Below are 14613 nucleotides of genomic sequence, written 5' to 3' on the forward strand. Positions count from 1 at the left end.
AGCAACGCAACTTGTGCGGGCGACAAACTAACTCACATGCTTAGTCATAGATCCAACCCTAACCAAAGCTTCAAAATTCACACTTCCGCCCTAACAAAAATCCCCCAATACTCCCATCCCAAACCCCCCAAAAAACACCCTCAAATTTCCAAAACAAAAACGACCAGAATGGGACTCGAACCCACAACCTTTGCCACCGGAAAGCAATGCGCTGCCATTGCGCCATCTGGCCTTTCTGACTAATCAATCTCAGTGGTTGTTAAAATACATAAACACATTTTATTGTGTACCCCACCGTCGGAATTTCTTCGCGCTTAGAGACCAAGACCGCATTTTGAAGATACTAGCTAGAGATAGGTATATATCGCAATCCACTGGTTTGGAATATGCATACATACATTTGCTGCCGGGACGGAGCAGATGAGTCTAGATCTGTGTGCAACTTTTGCTATTGATCAATACGAGACATTTTCTTACTTCCTACAAGGGATTCCAATTTTCACTCGAGGAAAAGAGTTTTCATGGCGGGATGCACACACGTGATCTACTTAGCACAAGAGCTTAGGCCAGCCTCTTCGTCTGTGGAAAGAAAAAAAAAAAGCTGCTTCTTCCAGTGCGTCAACTCTGGATCCTCTCTATGTTGATTAAGTAGAATCATAAATCAGCCGTCTAAGAAATCAATAAATTTCAATAACCAAAACACACACCTAACTTTGACTTACTCTCACATGTCAAGAGAGGGGGGGGGGGTATCTACACACATACACATACAAAGTAACGATGTGATTATATAGAGACCTTCCAACTATGCTATGCTCATCTCTGGCCATTTATTTCGCTAATGGAAAGCCACCCTTACTTAAACCATCGCTACACTTCTCCATCACACACGTCTAACTTCTATTCTGCATCCTGCGTATAAACCTCAATAGGAGGGAGATTACATACCAATACACGAATAGATATTTTCGTAGAAAGAGAATTCCTCATGTTCATACGTACCCTTCGCAAAAGTATATATTTGCTAGCTAGAGAACTCCGTACATCCCATACTTGTACATGCCGCACCTCTCACTCATCGCATACGCGCTCTCTCCAATCCACACTATCGATGGCAAAACCACCATGAACTCCACTCCACCCCACCATAAAATACATCCATCTACTCCACTCCCTCCCTCACCTTCATCACCACCCGATCCAAATCTGCTACCCTCCATTCATTCCCCTTCCACATGGCCTCCTCCCTCCCAAACCCACACCCTCCAAAAAAAATATCATTTTCGACGTCGGCATGATTCGAACATGCGCCCCCGAAAGGAATTGATATCGTATTCTATCTCCACACCTCCAAATCCTCAGGACCCGGAGAACGATGAAGTTTAATTCGAGTCAATCACGTTAACCACTCCGTCACGACGCCTATTTGCTGACTAATTCATAAAGTAATTTTGGGCGGGTTTGGGTATATATACCTAGTATCTAGACACTGATGGAGAAGGTTGGCAAGATGCGGTGGGTAGGTACTTGTTGTTGAGGTAAGAATTCTGTTCCTTCATTCTTGCTTTTGTTGCGGCAAGTAAATGGTGGGAGATTGATAAGAGAAATAGAAATAAAAAAGACGATACAACTGCCAAATGTGTATGATTGTGAGAATGTAAATTAATACATTGTATTGAATTCATCTCGTCGTTAATATTTGACTGATCCACACCATCCTCCACCGAATAGAACTTCTATGATCTTCATCAACATGCATACCAGACAATCCATGTCTATATCCATCTATAAACATTAATAGAAATTTAATCATAACCATTTCTTCATCAACATCACCACCAACACCACCCCATTAACCTCCACTCCCTCTAAATATCATGTCTCGCCCTCTTACTCTTCATTCTGATCTTCTCGCCCCATCTGTACAAAATAAACGGGATCGGTATAAATGCCACACTGATAAATGCCAGCGTGGAACTCGCCCACGGCACTCCCAGATCTTTAAACATGGCATTAGCAAAGAGCGGGAAGCCGGCGCCGAAACACGAGCGCATGAAATCGTTTCCTGCGAATGCTGATGCTGCTACTTTGGGGTATGCGTCGCCGATGTAGTTGAGGACTGAGTTGAAGAGGAGGAAGGCACCGATGGAGAAAAATGCTGAGCCGATGATGGGAACGATCCACTAGGTTGAGTTAGTTTATTCTTTAGGGAACGTGAAGAGAAGAGAGAAAAGAATGAGAGAAAACATACGTGAATACTTTCTTTACTTGTCCATCCAAACCAAAACAAACATATAGGAATGCAAAAGGCTCCGACGAAAGCCGGTTGCAATCTGATCTCAGGTTTGATATTCCCACTCTCATCAAACTTTGGTTCTTGAAATTTGTATAGATACCAAAAAAATGGTGGTATAACCACAAGAGATCCGACGAAAATACCCAAGAAAGCCAATCCTTCTAGTCCCAAGCTAAAACCGTGAATCTCGACAAACACGATGGCGAATGATTCGAACCAAACGTATAGAAGACCGTAAATGAGTGCAATGTAGAGATTGAGGCAGAAAAGAATGGGCTCCGAGAAAGTGAGTGAGAATGGAAGAATGAGGGCCATGTTAATCTTGTCTTTGGTGGTCATTTCATCCGCTTCGAGTTCTGGTTCGGATCTGAGATTATCAACACCGCTAGCCTTTGCGAGACGTCGACGGCGACGATACAAAATATTGGCGGAGCTAGTCTCAGGTAAGAGGAGGAATAAGACAACCAGTGCGAATCCTGCGGACGCAATTAGTATCAGGCTGTCCAGTAAGATGTACCCAGTGATCTTGATTGTCGAATCCAGACAGGACTATGGGACATCCAGAATGCATTCAGCCTTCAAAAGATTGATTGAACTCACCTGATAACCATGTTAATTCCCAGATAGTCCAAGTCCAACCTTTGCTTTCCGCGGCAAAGCCTCCAACTAGAGGACCCAACTAAGTTTGTCAGTAACAAATTTTTTAAAGGAAGTGACCAGAAGAGACGTACCACAGGACCAGACACAGCAGCCATACCCCAAATTCCAATTGCATAAGCTCTCTTTTTTGGCGCATACATATCAGCCAACGAGGCACCTCCAGTAGCCAATACTGGCGAGCCAAAGAATCCAGTTAAGAATCGAAAGATAAGCATCATAGCGAAATTCTTCGCATATATGACACCGAATTGAAAAACCACAAATACAAGCAGCGTTCCAATATAAACGGGATTTCGCCCAACTTGAGGTATCTCACTCATGGGGGACCATATCATGGGCCCTATGCCGTATCCGGCAACGAATAGAGTGAGACCAGCTGTCGCAGCAACCTGACTGACTCCGAATTGTTGCATCACATCCATTATACCTGCTGAATATATAGCCGATCCAATGTAGACGGAGAAAGTCAGCAAACAGATGAGGAAAGTAACAAAGAACTTTTTTCCTGACGACCAATTTTGTGGATTCTATTATTATTCGAAATTAGTCGACGTCACAAGAGACATTTAAGACTGCATGCTTGCAGGGCATGAAATATCTCCAAGGGCTCCAACCACATACCTCTGAGTCAAGAGATCCCTCTGTTTGATCCCAATCAATAATTTGAACATTTTTTCCTCCATTATCCGTTCTCACAGTATCGTCGGTTCCCACTCTCGTTTTGTCTGAGCCTTGTGTCGTATTTGAAGGTCTTCCTCCCCGACTTTGATCTCGGTGTTGATCCACATCATCACTACCCTTATCTTCTTCAGAGACATCCTCTTCTTCAGGCTCCTCGCAAGTGCCATGATGTCTCACGTTCTGAGTCTTCCGTACATTTAGATATCTTCGCCAAGTGTCTGGGTTTCCCTTCTCACTATCTGCCAATGCGTCTTGTTCCTCTGGATATTTCAGAAACTTGTTTCCCGATAATAGACGTAGAATTTTCCCCGCCGTTGAATCTCGAATGAGTTCCCTCATTCTAACAGTTCGATATCAATCGAGAGAATAGAAACTATCGAATAAATTTGATTTCGTATCCAGAGAATAGGTGGGAGTTCTCCAAACGAATAAACTTCTCAACTATCAAGAATGGAGGGGGGAGACTATCAACAGTATATTAAACAATAAGTATGCCAAAACACGAGCAAAGAATAGGTATATATGGAAAACAAAGATAAATTATCAGGAGGGAAATACAAATATAAGTGCTTCAACAACCGGAAATATTACTTCTCCGTTGAGCTTTATTCCAAATGCATTCTTCTCGGCCTTTCTCAACAGTCCATATGATATCATACTTCCTGTCAAGCAACGCATCGATCAGTCTACTAGATAAATCTAGCTCCTCACACCTCAATGCGCACACAGCAAGACTCGGCCTTTTCACGAGTGAAATCTGCCCTCTTCGAATCAAACCCAAGATGCCTAAACCCTAGATCCAAAAGGCATCCCAAAAAGTCCATCCCAGATGCTCGAATCAGCGAAAATCCAGCATCTCCCGGACAAAGAAGTCCGAAAGAACAAGAATAAAGCTTAACCATACCTCATTCACTCTGACAAACCAATCGACTCGGTATCGATTTGTCCTATTGTCTCGATACCCATCAAATAAGAGATGGGCAAAATAGAAGTATGCACGATGAATCCGTGCCGATCGTTGGGAAAGGCTTAAGAAAAACCTAACCACTGACGTAGATGACTTTTTTTCTTGTGCGAACCTCTCGATTGGAACTAGCCAACGTCTGAGCACAATGAATGAAAGCATCACTAAGCACCCATTATTATTCTCCGGACTCCGTACGGGATTGCGAAATCGACGGTAGATGACATCGAAACTGTGAAGCTTCATTGATCATTATTAATCTGATATTCAATTTCTAAGCGTTAAGTGCCTATCTAGATCATGTGGCTGTCATGTCAAATCCGAATCAAGACATTGGTGAGAATAAGGCTAAAAGATCTTACCCAAGTCAGTCAACTTTGCCAAGCGAACAATCAAGTCAAGACATACACCTATCGACCTCTCTACCCCTCAATTCATCCAGCCCAACTTCGTCAACGATACAAATTTATTGGTCTGCGTTGCATATGTTTTAAAGCTTGTCTTGGATTTATTTTTCTTTTTCTTTTCGTCAGCTTGTGTTATTAGCTTCTTCTGCTAGGAGGAGGGGGCGGGACACTTCCCCTCCATTCAGACCCCTTCCGTTTAGTGTCGAATGGCATCGAGATATAACAATAGTACAATAGAGATTATAAATCGTTGTATAACTATACAATTTAATGTAGGACAAATCCTCACGGCAAATAAGAGCCTTCCGCGAACCCCTTGGCATGACGATTCTCTAGCATAATGTCTCTCAGATACACACAATCAGTGTTTCTTTCCCCCCATATCCCCCTCGTCCTCTTCCTCGCCTTCTCTATCCTGACCTCAAGGTTAGTACTATTTAACACCCCTCCTACCCTACCATACTTAACCACCCCAGACTCACAATCCAGGTGCCTCTTCTCATCCTTCCCTCGCACCCTCCCCTGGTCCCCTAGTCCCTTAGTTCCCGCCTAACCGGTCAATTTAGAACATCACCTACCTACCTTCTTTCAATCCCCTATCACCTATAGCCTATTACCTAGTACACAAAACCCCCACCCCTCCCAAATCCCTTCCTCAGCTCCTGTGGCATACACGAACCAGAAATATTAATACCCAGCAGTACCGTCATCATCAACGTGATCATCTCCTCAAGAAAGCTCAAGAGAAGCCCCCCAACATTCATTCTCACCCTACCTACTCTAGACATCCAGAATTCCAGTTCACTAATCTGAACATGATGGATTTTAAATTCTCAATCGAGAAAAATATCCATTTCTCTATGAAAATATATACGTTTGAAAAGAAAAAAACGACAAAAGGAAGTACTCCTATCAATCCATCCGAAAGAAGGCATGATAATGCAAAGCTTGATTTCGATTCCCAGCACAACGAAACTAAAACGCTATTAAAGGGCTATTCTGCGTGCTAACTCTTGTTGTCTGCTTGCACAAGACGCTTGCGTAGTAATGTCCTTTTTCCTGTCCCATTCCTTTCCTTCCTCCTTTCCCCCCCTTAATTAGCCTTAACGCTTAGAATTTTCTTTCCCCCCAAATCTTTCACCTTCTCTCCTAACGTTCCCTTTTCATCCAATTCTGCCACATCATCACCACCTCCAATACTGACCCCATTAACCAACACGTTGGGAACTGTTCTCCTTCCAGTAAGTTGATTCAATCTCCCTTGTAATTTTCCTCCTAGGGGATGTTTATCTAATTCCACCACATATGGGAGCGGATCGATTCTGTATTTTTCGAGTAGGATATCCTTTGCGCGCTTAGAGTGCGGGCAGTAAGATTTGGAGAAAATGATTACTATTGGAGTAGTTAGTTAATTGTGTTCTCTAATATGAAAGGCAGATAAAGACAGAATAGAATAGGGATGCAAATAAGTATAAAAGAAAAGGGTAAACCAACTCGGCGACTTCTTCAAAATAGTATTCAATTCAGTCGTGACCTCCATATCTTCCTCCTCCTTCTCTCCCTCTTTAACAACTTCCTGCGCCTTATCACCCATCTTCTTCCGTCCCGCAACACTCCTCTCCCCGCCCTGCCCCTCCGCCGCATTTCCCTTCCCCACAACCTGCGATGGTGGATCAGGTTTAAACGCCTTCGCATTCGCGTTATCTCTTGCTTTATCTGCCGCATCTTTCAATCTTTGTTGCATTTCTTTTGCTACTTTCTCATCTTCGTCGTTTCGGCCTCCTGCAGCTGCCACTTCTTGTTTCCCTAATCCATTCATGGTCTTGCTGTAGAAATCTCCAGAGTCGGATTTGGAGAGATTGCGTTGTTGACGAAGAGAAGAAGTATAGAAGAGGAGGGATACGACGGCGATGAAGACGAGAATGCCGAAGACTTTTATACGTCGCATAGAAGCCATCTTGGTGGGCTTTTCCTTATAGTAAGGAGGATCTATTGGGGTGGGTAGAAGCGGTTAGTTGTTGATAACTGCTTGTGTGTAAGGAATTGAGAGACGAAGAGAGAAACTTACTAGCTTCGTAGTACTTTCCCATTGCTACTGCGAATGCTGTGCTGGACGTTTGTTGTAATTTGCGCGGTAGTGGTAGGTACGTTGGGGCGTGCAATCTTGTGCGAAATTGCTTGCTTTCGCTCCTTTTCTCGTTGACCCTTCCCCCCTTCTTTAATCAAGAGCACTGCAGAATCTGCACGTTTTCCCAACGGCGTACGAGGCAATTGTTTCGTATGGATTTCAAACCGCTCAGGTCTGCAATGAATCGTCGTAAGAAACCAGCTGTCAACCCCAATGCCAATGCCAATGCCAATCGCAATTCAATCCCAATAGATAAGCCGACAATCCGAAGACTTCACACCACGTATCGTTTCGTCCTTTCGTTCCCACAAATAAATTGTGACTTAATAATTATCTGCTCGTGTCGAAGGTAATTATTCTCGTTTTGGTGCACCACTTGTACCCAGCTAGTAGATAGATTGATGGTCGAAGATCCAATATTTCCCGTTTCAAGCTTCGCTCCACTAGTTGGTGCTCCCTGGATAGATTGCGATCCTTTCCTTGAACCTTACCGGGTGTTAAACTTTGCAATTGGATGTAACTTTCCACCCACGTTTTATTAATCTTTCACACGCCCGAGAGAGAGAGAAGTCAAGAGTCATGGTAGAAGTACTCGTCGAAGCAGAACGAGAGGAACCGAAGGTCACACGATGCTCACATCTCACACCTCTGTACATAAACAAACTAGACTGATCCTATCCTTCTGCCTCTTAGGTTCTCTGCAGATACATAATTCGTGGCATTCCAAATTACGAATCATCAAGATCCAATCTCCATCCCACCCGAGTTGATATTCAATAAACCGTTTTTATCCCATGCTGAAAGAAGTTCTGCCCCTCGCCGCTTTTCCTCTGACTCCCTACCTGGCACTGCCTGCTCGGGTACAGAGGTACGAAGGGTCATGTACCCCTGGCTAATGAAGATCTAGCGGGCCTCCATTCGCATTTAGCTCTGAGTGTCATCGGCAAAACATGGGAGCACGGTTTCGAGTTAACAAGACCAGCATGATTGACAGGACGCTTTTTTGGTGTATGGAATAAAACATAGAACACAACCATTGAGATCATCTCGTTTCACAAGTATTTGAAAACAGGAAGTGGAACCCCACTGATCACCAAGATCCACCGCCGTCAAGCTTCTAGAAGATCTGAACCCCGTCTTGACTCTTGAGCCCATCGTGAGATCCGATACACTCTTTGACAGGCATCGGCAGCGTCAAATTAATACATGTCATTTCTGAGTTCTAGGCGTCTTTGTCATCCATATCCATGATGTGTATCATCTAATATATTCTTATTATGTATTAAGCTAAGTTTTTAAAGGGCATATTACATAGGTATGTATGGCAATCGTACAAGTCGTTACAAAAGAAAAATTGCTCCCGTTCACTACCTCGTCCTGCGAATAACTTTGACAAAGGAAAAAATACATGTGTGTATCAATCATCTAGCGCCATCCAACTTTTATCCTCGCTGGGTATTTCCACTTAATCAATCATAACATGCCACTCCAGAAGCATACACACCGCCCAATAATCCCTCACCTGAAAGCACCCACACTCGCTCTTTCTCTCAGGGTTCTTTTCCCTCCATCACCTTTCGTAGACCCCGTGATCTCAATCCAATCCTCCCATTCTCGTGCGATTTCCATGAGAACACCACCCATCACTGTAGCCGAGGCCATTAATCCATGTCCTTCTCCTTCCAAGACTCTTACTTCACATCTCTTCATTGTTTTGCCCAACCATCGGACATTTTCAACAGGGACTCTCGTATCTTTACTTCCATGGTGAATGACTGTCGAGCGTGTGATATCTACATAACGAAATCCAATAGTATGCCTTCTCTCCAGGCATACCAGTAAATCCACAGCGGGATTCGCGCCGACAGTTGCTAGATCCCATATAGCATGTGTTAAACGTGTATCATAGGTCATTTGTCTTTCTTTGTCGGCTAATGTACTCGCAGCCACTGCTAATATTGCGGCATCATGGTTCGGATCATTCGGATCTGATGCTGCTTGCTCCATTGATTCCGGTACAGTAGATTCTGGTCTTTTCGAAGGATCAAACTTTTGATTCTCCTTGTCCAGACCTGGGGTAAGTGCGTTGGTTCTACCACTCGGTGTCGGAGTATCTCGAGCGGTGGATGTTGACTTGCGCTTAGTTCTCTTTTGTTTTGGAAGACTGCTTGTAACCGAGCTACTGGTGGCACTCATGAAACTAGAATTTGCAACCTTGAGAATTGTGGTCGGAAGAGCACGAAGTATACGCTGAGATGTAGGTATAGAATTCGCAGGTGGCGATACTGTCTGTGTACCAAATGTTGTCAATTGTGAAGGGGGAATCCAAGGGGCAAGTAGATGAATGCGGCCGCGAATATGCTGTGGCATTCGCAATGCTGTTGCGAGAGCATATATCGCACCTGCTGAATGTGCAAGTATGGAGAATTTTGTTATCCTCAAAGCTTGACATATTGCGTATACATCATCTATATCATGTTAGCTTCAATGAAGAAGACAAAAGTCCTAAACAAACTTACCAGGCCAACTCAGTGGAGTCGCTGTGCCATCAGTATATGGCTCACTCTGTCCAACTCCTGGTCTATCCGGCGTGATCAGTCGTAACTTCAGTGCTAGGGCAAGCTCATCGTAAAAAGCGGTGATATATCTTGTCAGACCCATTCCAACGCAACAGAATACTGCTGAGCCCTCCGGATCGCCTACTTCTGAGAATGAAATAGTTCGACCGCTTGTAGGGTGTCTAATTTTTTGTGACAAGCGTGGAGATGCAAGATAAGTTGTAACGGCATCATCAATGGAATCTGCACTACTAGGACGAGGATCAACAAATACAGAAGCAGGTCTCGGTAGTTCGGGGGAAACGACTCTAGAGCCAGGTCTAGAAGGGTTCTTTTTAGAGGTATCATAGTCCGAATTAGCAGGAGTTAGAGGTCCGGATAATCGCTTTAGCCGTGAACTACTTCGTTTTATCTTTAGCTCTGACGGATCAGGTGACATCCCACCAGATTGTCTTTTCTGACTAGATGATCTCTTGTTTTTGGTGGGACTTGGATGAGTTTGTGATCTTCGTTGAGTAATAACAGGTGCAGGGGCACAATCAAGATCATCCTCAACGGCTGGATGCTCATTGTTCTGTGCAAAATCCTCATCTTGTTTGCTGGCTAGCGTTGTAGATATAGATGAAGGGGGTTGGAACACCTCAATAGGCACTTTCAGATTTGTGGATTCTCCAGATTCAGAACTTGCCCTGCTCTGAGCTTCCTCGCGCTCGTTAATGACATCCTTCTCTCTTTCACGATCCATATCACTTTGCCTACTTGCTAATTTTGAATCGCGTTTCTTCGTTTGAGCCGCCGGTTTTCGAAGAGATGAATCTCGTGCGGGAATAAATCTACCTGATCCAATGCCGCCAGGACTATTCGCCATCGATGGAGACCAACGGCGAGGAATTGGGGGCGCTTGTGTAGTGTCGAGTCTGAGAATGCTGTGCTTGCCTAATGAGGGAGGCTCCTCAGTGATAGGAGTTTCGGCCATGAAAGTTGGTTGATCAAAATTAGATATGGGCAGACGATCAAGCCCAAGGCCTTTGAAATTCCGTGTCTTTTCCGATGCGTTTTCTCTGAGTCTCTCTTTTGAACTCATATACATCAGTCCTTTGTTATTTCTACCCTGCTTTTTATCCCAACTATCCGTTGACCTTTTCCTTTCCAATTTTGGTATCGGAGCGTAACCAGGCTCTATTGATAAACTCCCGATTGTGCTCGAATCATCTTTTTCTTTTGATCCTTGTGAACCCTTCGAACCCGGTCGGCGCAGAAAGTTCTTCAAAGAGTTGGATCTAGAATCTGTCGCTGGCGATTTTGGTGCAGTTAACGGAGAGAATCCCGATGGAGGCTTCGATGTTTTAATAACAGGAGGACTCGCAGCCAGTTCATCGAGCGATTCTTCCTCAATGAGTTCGCGCAATGAAGGTTGCCTAAATGCTCCGTAATCTATGCCAAAACTTCCTCCTGAACTTGTCCTAGTATATGATGGTCGTAGATCGGGATGGGAGAAAGAGGTCGTCGATGCAGATGGTGACGCTGAATTTGAGTGATTCTCAAAAAGATCATTCGCAGGAGAGGATATGATGGAGAGAGATGTAATTAAAGAAGATATCACCTCGGGCGATGCAGGCTGTACAGATATACGGTTTGAGGAGTGCGCCGAAGGACCTGATAGAGATTTTCGACGGGAATGTTGTCGTGAACGATGTGGTATTGGTGGGGGAGCCTCCATGGCGCTCTGTGTAAGGATCGGACGTACTCGCGCCTACTATAGATGATCGGTAGGTTTAGGATGGTTTAGGATGATTTTGATACAAGCATTGACACCGTACACCACCTTCAAAACCACAAACAATTGAAAAAGTGTTTCAAAGATCCCAATTTTGTTTAAATGCGCCAGAAGATTGGGGTTGGTGCAGAAAATGGGTGAGACTCTGTTCGCAGTGGCTAATTGCTAGCAAGATTGAGTAGATGGTCCGAGAATGTAGAGTAAATGAAAGTAGAAGAACGAATGTTGATCTATCTGATCGAAAACCTTGAGAGCCTTTGGTCGATTAATACTCCAGAAATCTTTCAGAAAAGGTTACCACATCAACGCATGTGTCCAAAGGATCTTAGCAGTCAGTGTGCGAACTCCTGTGCAGTTATACTAAGAGACATACGAGATCCATTTGAACGTGCTGTCGCTGTCGCTGTTGCTGTTGCTGTTGCTATTGCCGTTGCCGTTGCCGATTCCAAAAGCTTTTCAGCAGAAATTAAAACGCCCGTCGGCTTCACTCACTCACTCAATCTATCGAACCTTCTTCCAACAAAGGACTCGAGTCGAATGATTTTATTAGTGAATTGTCGAAAGCCCCATAGTTTAAGTTCAGGGGCATTCACAATGCTTATCGTCTTTTTGCCAAAGTCGACTATGCGCGGGGAACGTCCTGATGGGAATTTCAATTGGCAGTGATAGGTCGGAGTTGCAAATTCTACCTGCAAAATGCAATGCAGAACATGGATGTCTTTCCCCGAATGCACTCGTGGAAGATGTGATGATTATGGGTGGGCTTCGTGGGACGCGTTTGGTTTGTACCTTTTTTTTTCTGGGTCGGCAATTTAATCTCGACAAGGCGGCCGGGAAAGGGAAGCGATGTCAATTTGGAAAAGGAACCTTGTAGAACACCGAGAACACTTCGAGAAGATATACTCCGTATACACAGGTACAGTCGGAAGGGAGGTGATGCGAGGAGAATGGTGGAAAGGGAGGGAAATGGAAGGGGAACGTCTATCTGCGCATCACTATCCATCATCCATGGTGCTCTCGGTCCGGGTAATTATGCCTTATATGAATTGTGGCAGCTTGTACCCAATAAATCCCGAAAAGCATCTTCCTTTCTCATGGGTATCCGCTTCTTTAAAATTTCTACAATTAGAGCGGTGGATCTTGACTTTCCTTTTCCTTCTTTCTCGGACGGCTTATCAACAAAAGAAATGTCAGAATACATCCAAAGCCCGAGCTGAAGAAGGTCTTGGACAATTTCATTGCTCGACCAAATGATTAAATTCAAGCGGCGGGTAAACTAATTTGAACCCCTGATGCAGTAGCGAGAAGCTAGCATTAGTCCAGCAATCCTCCACATGAATGAAATAAGTGGGCACAAATCAAGAAACGACAGAATTATGACATCGTCACCACGAGGGGCCGAATCTTTGTCAACATAAGTTACTAGGTATGGAGCGGGCCGTTCGTTGGCATAACGTACCAAGTGAATCGTCTTTCCTCTCTCCACTATCCGTAAAGTATATCTAAGACAGAGGACACTCTAATCTTGTATGCAAATCTTCACTATTCCGAGACATCCTTCATTTGAGAGCGGTTTGCAAGATAAGACTACACTATGGACGCTCTTCTATCGCTCCCCGTGGTGGGATGGTTTCTCATGCCATCGGCTTCAACATACTCTACATCCCTCAACTTCTTATTCTTTTACATGACATGGTCAACTCTCGTGCTATCACACACGGCTTTAAGGGTTGAGGTAGTGGGAACTCTGGGGATAAGACTACTGTTCTTCATAGTGCCTTCATTTGTATTCCTCATATTTGATTCTATCATACCAAGCTTATCGGTGGGAGTCAAACGGCAAGGAAAACAAGCTTTACCTACTCGAACGGGGGGGTCGAAGGCTTCTAGAGCAAAGGCTCCAGAATGGTACCGGGTAGTGGGGATCAGCTTGTTCAACATCTTTTTGGGAATCGGTATTCAAGCGGGATTTGAGATGGTCCTTACGGAGATCTTACACTATAAAAGCGCGCTAAGAGTCACTACTACATTACCCATGCCATGGTCTATCGCCAAGGATGCTTTGAAGTGTCTTCTCGTTCGTGAGGTTAGTGATTCTCTGAACTTTTGAAGTATCTGCCAAGTTGTACAGTTATAGCTAATCTGTACTTTCTACCAGTTCATACAATACTATACCCATCGCTTCATCCTTCACGCTCGCTCTTCAAATTTACTTAGCCGGGGTCACAAGAGTTATCACCACTCCATCACTTCTCCATATGCATTTGTCGCCCACTACGATCATCCAGCCTCCTACATACTGTTCCGCTTCATCCCCATCTATCTTCCAGCGGTAATTTTCCGGGTTCATCTTCTAACATATCTCCTCGCCCTCTCCGTTGTCACTATAGAAGAAACACTCGCATCGTCCGGTTACAGCAGTGTTCCTGGGATCATACTTGGCGGGGTTGCACGTCGTCAAGATCTACACAGTGAAAGCCGAGGAAAAGGAAATTTTGCACCATGGGGTTTGTTGGACTGGATCCATGGAACAAGTCTCGGGTCTGGATTGGAGGAAGATGTTGCTAATGAAGCCGAAAAACATCAGGTCAAGAGCCGAAGTAGAAAGGCTATTGCTAGTGGAAAAGAGAGTGTGAAATCGTTAAGTGGAAGGAGAAGAAGTTCTAGGAGAGGTTAGGTCTTTCTGTTATGATGTTAGGGTGGTTATCGTCGGATTTTGTTGGCAGTGGAGGTTGGGAAATACTTGGTTTACATTATGATACCCTTGGTCTATGGTTCTGCTACGCCTGCTTTGTATTTTATACGCTTCTATCTTGATACCAATTCTCGTCATCGAATCTGAAGCAAGATTCTCCTAGAAACGTATGAAGTACCTTTGTGAGATGGTGGCACGAGTAGGCGCTGTCCCTCAAGTCCCTCAACTCAACAATCACCTAACTCCATCTAATCGCCATTTCTCCCCCATTGTAACATGTTTCGAGCAATGGGTGATCGTAGTGCTATCACAAGGCCTTATATTTGGATCCCCACCTACCACTGCAGGTAAAAAGTTGAAACTTCGTTCTCTTGCCATGCATGTGGGTCAAGAAGCTGAACAATATTTCAATATCTGCCCCCAAAGTTCTAATGATCTTGCAGAGCT

At 44.3% G+C, this 14613-nt stretch overlaps 4 protein-coding genes across 4 annotated transcripts; 1 reads left to right on the forward strand and 3 right to left on the reverse strand.

Annotated features, from left to right (window-relative positions):
* Nucleotides 1-1688: 1688 nt before the first annotated feature.
* BCIN_11g05940 (hypothetical protein) lies at nucleotides 1689-4133 on the reverse strand. Its single transcript, XM_001546570.2, has 5 exons — nucleotides 3578-4133; nucleotides 3028-3483; nucleotides 2897-2975; nucleotides 2252-2772; nucleotides 1689-2183 (listed from the first exon to the last, which is right to left on the reverse strand). The coding sequence occupies exons 1-5, from the start codon at nucleotides 3974-3976 to the stop codon at nucleotides 1869-1871; spliced, it is 1770 nt and encodes a 589-aa protein (XP_001546620.1). The 5' UTR covers nucleotides 3977-4133; the 3' UTR covers nucleotides 1689-1868.
* A 1540-nt stretch (nucleotides 4134-5673) lies between these two features.
* Nucleotides 5674-7684, reverse strand: Bcgrx2. Its single transcript, XM_001546571.2, has 3 exons — nucleotides 7077-7684; nucleotides 6503-6997; nucleotides 5674-6400 (listed from the first exon to the last, which is right to left on the reverse strand). Exons 1-3 carry the CDS (start codon nucleotides 7096-7098, stop codon nucleotides 6102-6104), a joined length of 816 nt encoding a protein of 271 aa, XP_001546621.2. The 5' UTR covers nucleotides 7099-7684; the 3' UTR covers nucleotides 5674-6101.
* Nucleotides 7685-8389: 705 nt separating this feature from the next.
* Nucleotides 8390-12377, reverse strand: BCIN_11g05960 (hypothetical protein). Its single transcript, XM_001546572.2, has 2 exons — nucleotides 9656-12377; nucleotides 8390-9604 (listed from the first exon to the last, which is right to left on the reverse strand). Exons 1-2 carry the CDS (start codon nucleotides 11412-11414, stop codon nucleotides 8655-8657), a joined length of 2709 nt encoding a protein of 902 aa, XP_001546622.2. The 5' UTR covers nucleotides 11415-12377; the 3' UTR covers nucleotides 8390-8654.
* A 278-nt stretch (nucleotides 12378-12655) lies between these two features.
* Nucleotides 12656-14435, forward strand: BCIN_11g05970 (hypothetical protein). The gene is made up of 2 exons (XM_024696103.1): nucleotides 12656-13557; nucleotides 13630-14435. Exons 1-2 carry the CDS (start codon nucleotides 13066-13068, stop codon nucleotides 14146-14148), a joined length of 1011 nt encoding a protein of 336 aa, XP_024551907.1. The 5' UTR covers nucleotides 12656-13065; the 3' UTR covers nucleotides 14149-14435.
* The last annotated feature ends 178 nt before the right edge of the window (nucleotides 14436-14613 follow it).

Source organism: Botrytis cinerea, chromosome 11 (assembly GCF_000143535.2).
Source record: "Botrytis cinerea B05.10 chromosome 11, complete sequence".
Lineage (NCBI taxonomy): Eukaryota > Fungi > Ascomycota > Leotiomycetes > Helotiales > Sclerotiniaceae > Botrytis > Botrytis cinerea.

Excerpts from the sequence above, each read along its gene's own strand:
- BCIN_11g05940 (XM_001546570.2), bottom strand. The coding sequence starts at position 3,976 with ATGAGGGAACTCATTCGAGATTCAACGGCGGGGAAAATTCTACGTCTA. Across the intron at positions 3,484-3,577 it reads AGGGATCTCTTGACTCAGAG|AATCCACAAAATTGGTCGTC; the intron begins GTATGTGGTTGG and ends GAATAATAATAG. Across the intron at positions 2,976-3,027 it reads CTGCTGTGTCTGGTCCTGTG|TTGGGTCCTCTAGTTGGAGG; the intron begins GTACGTCTCTTC and ends TGACAAACTTAG.
- Bcgrx2 (XM_001546571.2), bottom strand. The coding sequence starts at position 7,098 with ATGGGAAAGTACTACGAAGCTA. Across the intron at positions 6,998-7,076 it reads GGGAAAGTACTACGAAGCTA|ATCCTCCTTACTATAAGGAA; the intron begins GTAAGTTTCTCT and ends CCACCCCAATAG. Across the intron at positions 6,401-6,502 it reads TATTTTGAAGAAGTCGCCGA|TAATCATTTTCTCCAAATCT; the intron begins GTTGGTTTACCC and ends CTACTCCAATAG.
- BCIN_11g05960 (XM_001546572.2), bottom strand. The coding sequence starts at position 11,414 with ATGGAGGCTCCCCCACCAATACCACATCGTTCACGACAACATTCCCGT. Across the intron at positions 9,605-9,655 it reads GACTCCACTGAGTTGGCCTG|ATGATGTATACGCAATATGT; the intron begins GTAAGTTTGTTT and ends AACATGATATAG.
- BCIN_11g05970 (XM_024696103.1), top strand. The coding sequence starts at position 13,066 with ATGGACGCTCTTCTATCGCTCCCCGTGGTGGGATGGTTTCTCATGCCA. Across the intron at positions 13,558-13,629 it reads AGTGTCTTCTCGTTCGTGAG|TTCATACAATACTATACCCA; the intron begins GTTAGTGATTCT and ends ACTTTCTACCAG.